The 4,412-nt window shown below is 39.1% G+C and overlaps 1 protein-coding gene across 1 annotated transcript; it reads left to right on the top strand.

The window, feature by feature from the left end:
- Nucleotides 1-765: 765 nt before the first annotated feature.
- Nucleotides 766-1,760, top strand: LOC118476822 (uncharacterized). Its single transcript, XM_035966596.1, has 5 exons — nucleotides 766-1,051; nucleotides 1,139-1,223; nucleotides 1,304-1,428; nucleotides 1,519-1,590; nucleotides 1,684-1,760. Exons 1-5 carry the CDS (start codon nucleotides 859-861, stop codon nucleotides 1,758-1,760), a joined length of 552 nt encoding a protein of 183 aa, XP_035822489.1. The 5' UTR covers nucleotides 766-858.
- The last annotated feature ends 2,652 nt before the right edge of the window (nucleotides 1,761-4,412 follow it).

Here is a 4,412-nt window from a genome sequence, read left to right as displayed (position 1 = left end):
CTAACTACCAAATTTGTGCATCAATAAAATTCACCTCTGCATACGCTATCATGCATACTCGAGCACCAACTGGTTAATACAAATTCTATTCATACTTGAGCACCAACAAGTTAATACTCTGCATATGCTATCAATAAAATTCTATTCAACAGAAGTATGAGCTGCAGACGCCGTACTTGAGCACCAACTGGGCAATACAACTCCGTCATACGCTATCATGCATGCCATCCACCTCTGCATGAGCTGCATACTCGTGAACTACAAGCCTTAATTACAGTCACACCTACAGTCGAAAATAAGTGCTCAACCAACCAACCCACACTGCTCCTATGTCGTGCTACATCAATGCATTGGACTATTTTACAATTTACTTTAAACTATTGTCAAATGATAATAGGTTTTGATGGAGCCAGCCGTATTGAACCGTGAAAGAGTTGCATTGGACAAGAAAAACAAGATGCCTGTGTAAGTTATATTATAAACAATAGTTAACACAAGATTTCGCTATCAAATTTATGAACGTTATTTAGTCGCATGTTTAATATAGCTTCAGGTTGTTCGACGACTATAGCGATGAAGATTTTTATGGGGCACAACGGAAGTATAGTATTGTCGCTCGAGTTGAAGTTAAATTCCCTATTGAACCACGTTATCGTGACAGGCAACATTACATTTTGTCTGACATCAATGTAAGACAACCCCTCTTTAGGTTTCATTTACATAACTATATCTAATGTTCGTACCACAATCTATTTTGTGCTGAAATCAAATTAGGGAGCCAAGATCGAGGCCATTGCAACTCGGTATGAGATAGTCAAATACTTCAACAGTTTGCTCCATGAAAAGCATGTCTACAAGATGCACAACGTATGGTTTGGTCTTAATCCGGGTGCATTTAATTTTCGACATCTAAATGGTACCATGGAGTTGTATTTCACCCACCAAACTGTCGTAGAGCCATACACTGTCCCAGTTCAAATGCCGCCATTTCCAAAACATATATTCTTGAACCTTGATGATATTGCCGAGCTGCCAAACAGGACTTTAGTTGGTAAGAATATATCGATCTACTAACCCTATTAAAAATTCCTTTACACAAAATTGAGTATTAATCCATATTTAATTGTGCTTTTTGTAGACATTATGGCTATTGTAGTCCACTTGGATACAATCCATCGCACAATGTGGGGTACATTCAGGAAGATTGTTATAATGGATGCTAGGTATATTCCATTAATATATTACCAATATGATGTTAAATCTATTAGTACTAATAGATTCTTCACAAAATCAATGGCACAAGGTGGTCTTTACATACCATTAAAGTTTGGGGCGATTTACTAAACAAAAATGCACTCCGTTGGGCGTTGGCTAATGAGAATTATAGCATCATAATTGGGACCATGTTTCGGCGGTTCAGAAAACAAGGTACAACATATGTTTACACCTTGCTAACACATTATTCACTATTGTTTCTTTTATAATGATTCTTATTGAATATTAAATATGCTATTCTAGAGTGTCTCGAATCAACTGACCATACAACAATACACTTCAAACCGTTCCATCACAACACCCATTATTTTGAACGTAAGTAATTACCTACATCAAAATTATGTACTTATTTTCATTATTATATTGTGAACTGAGTATACATGTGATTAAATGTTGCACTCATTGCAGCAATTCAAAAGGCTTTGGTGGCGCGGAACGATCGTCAGTTTGCCGTTAGATATCTTGACGACCAAAGGCGTAGATAGAGTCTGTAACTTTTGCAAATCTGAATTTTATGATGGAATACATGTACCGTTATTGATGCTACTTACATGTGTCAATATTTGTAAAACATTTTGTTCTACTAGGACATATCAATGAATACGTGGAACATCAAATCGTTTAGCCCGTACGTTTTCCATTTACAACATTATATTGGTTTAATGTTGTGTCATTTTTGACATTCAAATCGTAACTTCGCTCGTGAAATTACGTCAAATATACAGATCAAATTCGGAACAATTTTAATGTACATTCGGTATACCAAAGCCCATCTATAGGAGCTAGGCATGCTACAGGAAGATATTCCACATCACCAGAGTTATGAAAACAATTACTTAGCGCGTCACCCATATCCATCTATGCAGTTCAAACTTGGAATATAATACACTATCTTATACAGACACCAACATCGTTCTCTTATCACCTCTCTCTAGGTCTTATCTCTTTACTCTCGGTTATGATGCTTGTTTCTATAACCTCTATTACCAAGGGCATCTTTTTTGATCTTCTATCCGCTTGGTTTATTGCAGTCATATCATTTCACCCTTAGTTCTTGCAGCATATTATTTTTATGCTCATGTTTTCTCGGGTACTGTTGTTGTTATAGATCAGATGGGACATAATGTCGATCGCAAACCATTCACAGACATCTCTAGCAATATCATTAGAGGTAAAGGTCAATACACAAACTGACCATACATCGTCGAAACGTAATAAGTATGGAACACTAATACACAAACTTACATTATAGGTGATCAAAATGAATTGCTCGGACCAATGCTCGATGCTAAGGAGCGTAAGCGAAAAAGGGATAGGGAAAGATATGCAGCGATGTCCGTTGAACAAAAAAACGAGAAGAATAGGAAGCGTCGTGAAGCACGTCAACGAAACAAGGGACACAATGTGATACCCAATGTGTCAGGAGGTGATGAAAAATGTCCAATTTTAATTAATAAATCTACGCATAAACCTACAATTGGAAATTAATTGTGTTCATATTTTATAGGTGACCAAAATGAACAGCTTAGGTTGTATAATCAGACACCAAGGCGGAAAGAGGGAAAGTTAGAGTACATAAGAAAACGTAGAGCACTGCAAGCTAGCACTTTGAATCAGGGGTCCATCGCCATGGAGGTCCCAACATATACCTCTGAGGTTGTACACTCTACAGCAGATGTATCGGAACCTGATTCATCCTCTGATAACGCATGCGACTGGGTTATCCCTGAATACACCAGTACACCTTTCATGCCAGCTTCAACACAAACTGAGGATGTCGGTTCACCCGATATGTCTACTGAGCCACTCCGACGTAAACATCATGTTCTGCCTGGTGAAAGACAAGCTATCTTAGCCCGTCAAAACAAGAAATTTGAAGCAAACATTGCACGTAACGTGGCTACTTTGACTGAGGATACTATTAGTGACGTCGGACAAATGGATGATTCGACACAACCCGGTTCAACTATAGAGATCAACAACACTGGTAATTATACTAACCAATTGTAAATGGATCTTGCACGACGACGATAAAATGTAGTCCGACTAAACGTGTGTTTCCATCAGTACAATATAGGAAGACATGCCAAAGTGCGATCGTGGCAACAAACGGGAGTGCAAACATGGTCGAACAAAGAAGTGTGTTGGAGCACAGTCAGTCGATCCCAAGGTTCATTTCCAATGGTAATTGTTAAAAATCTTTATTGAGGTTATATATTTTCTCAACCCTGAATGTCATGTCTTTTACTTGGATTGTATTTTCACGATCCAGTTGATGACGATGATGAGGGTGTCATATTCGGAGAGGATAATGATGAGAACGAGGGATATCTATTCGCTGGTAATTGTACTTATGTCAATTTCTATTACAATAACAATGTGTATCTAAATTCAAATGTCTTAATCGTTCTTTTCCAAAACAAATATCAGATGAGGACACTAACGAGGACTTCGAGATAGATGGTACTCAAGATCAATCTGTTGTCACTGATGTGCCTGACCCGTACGACAAGGTCTACAGTAACATCCCTGAAGAAACACATATGCTGAAGCACGTTCCCGACTGTGGTTATTGCACTGCGAAGAAGTTTGAGTATGAGCCGCCTGGGTTTTGCTGTCGAGGTGGGAAGGTTGAGCTAGCCCCACTAGAGACCCCTCCCCAGCTCAGGAGGTTGTGGGATAGTGCAGACTCTGATGCTAGGCACTTTCGTGATAACATCAGGTTTTTTAATGGCCATTTTTCTTTCACTTCCCTGTACTGTTGCCTCGACAGTATGACAACTAATATGAGGGATTCTGGTATATACACATTCCGTGCACAAGGCATGATGTACCATAATATCAAGTCATTCGGTAGTGAATGTGGGGCAGAGCACAAACACCTGGAGCTTTACTTTTACGATGATGATCCCAGTCTCGAGCATCGATACCGTAAGTGTCGTGAAGATCAGATTCAGAAAGACCAAGAGGTTATTAAACAGATAGTTGGCATACTTCGTGGAAATCCGTACTCTGAGCACCTAAGGAGCATGGGTCATGTTGAGAACCTTGCTGACTATCACATCGCATTGAACCTTGACCAGACGTTGAACCAGAAGACATATAACACACCTCTCACTTCGGAGGTGGCCGCTGTC

The sequence above is a fragment of the Zea mays genome, chromosome 3, assembly GCF_902167145.1.
Source record: "Zea mays cultivar B73 chromosome 3, Zm-B73-REFERENCE-NAM-5.0, whole genome shotgun sequence".
NCBI lineage: Eukaryota > Viridiplantae > Streptophyta > Magnoliopsida > Poales > Poaceae > Zea > Zea mays.
Note: the sequence above shows the minus strand (reverse complement) of the source record. Positions and strands in the feature narration are given on the sequence as shown.

Excerpts from the sequence above, each read along its gene's own strand:
- LOC118476822 (XM_035966596.1), top strand. The coding sequence starts at position 859 with ATGCACAACGTATGGTTTGGTCTTAATCCGGGTGCATTTAATTTTCGA. Across the intron at positions 1,052-1,138 it reads GCCAAACAGGACTTTAGTTG|ACATTATGGCTATTGTAGTC; the intron begins GTAAGAATATAT and ends TGCTTTTTGTAG. Across the intron at positions 1,591-1,683 it reads CAACACCCATTATTTTGAAC|CAATTCAAAAGGCTTTGGTG; the intron begins GTAAGTAATTAC and ends CACTCATTGCAG.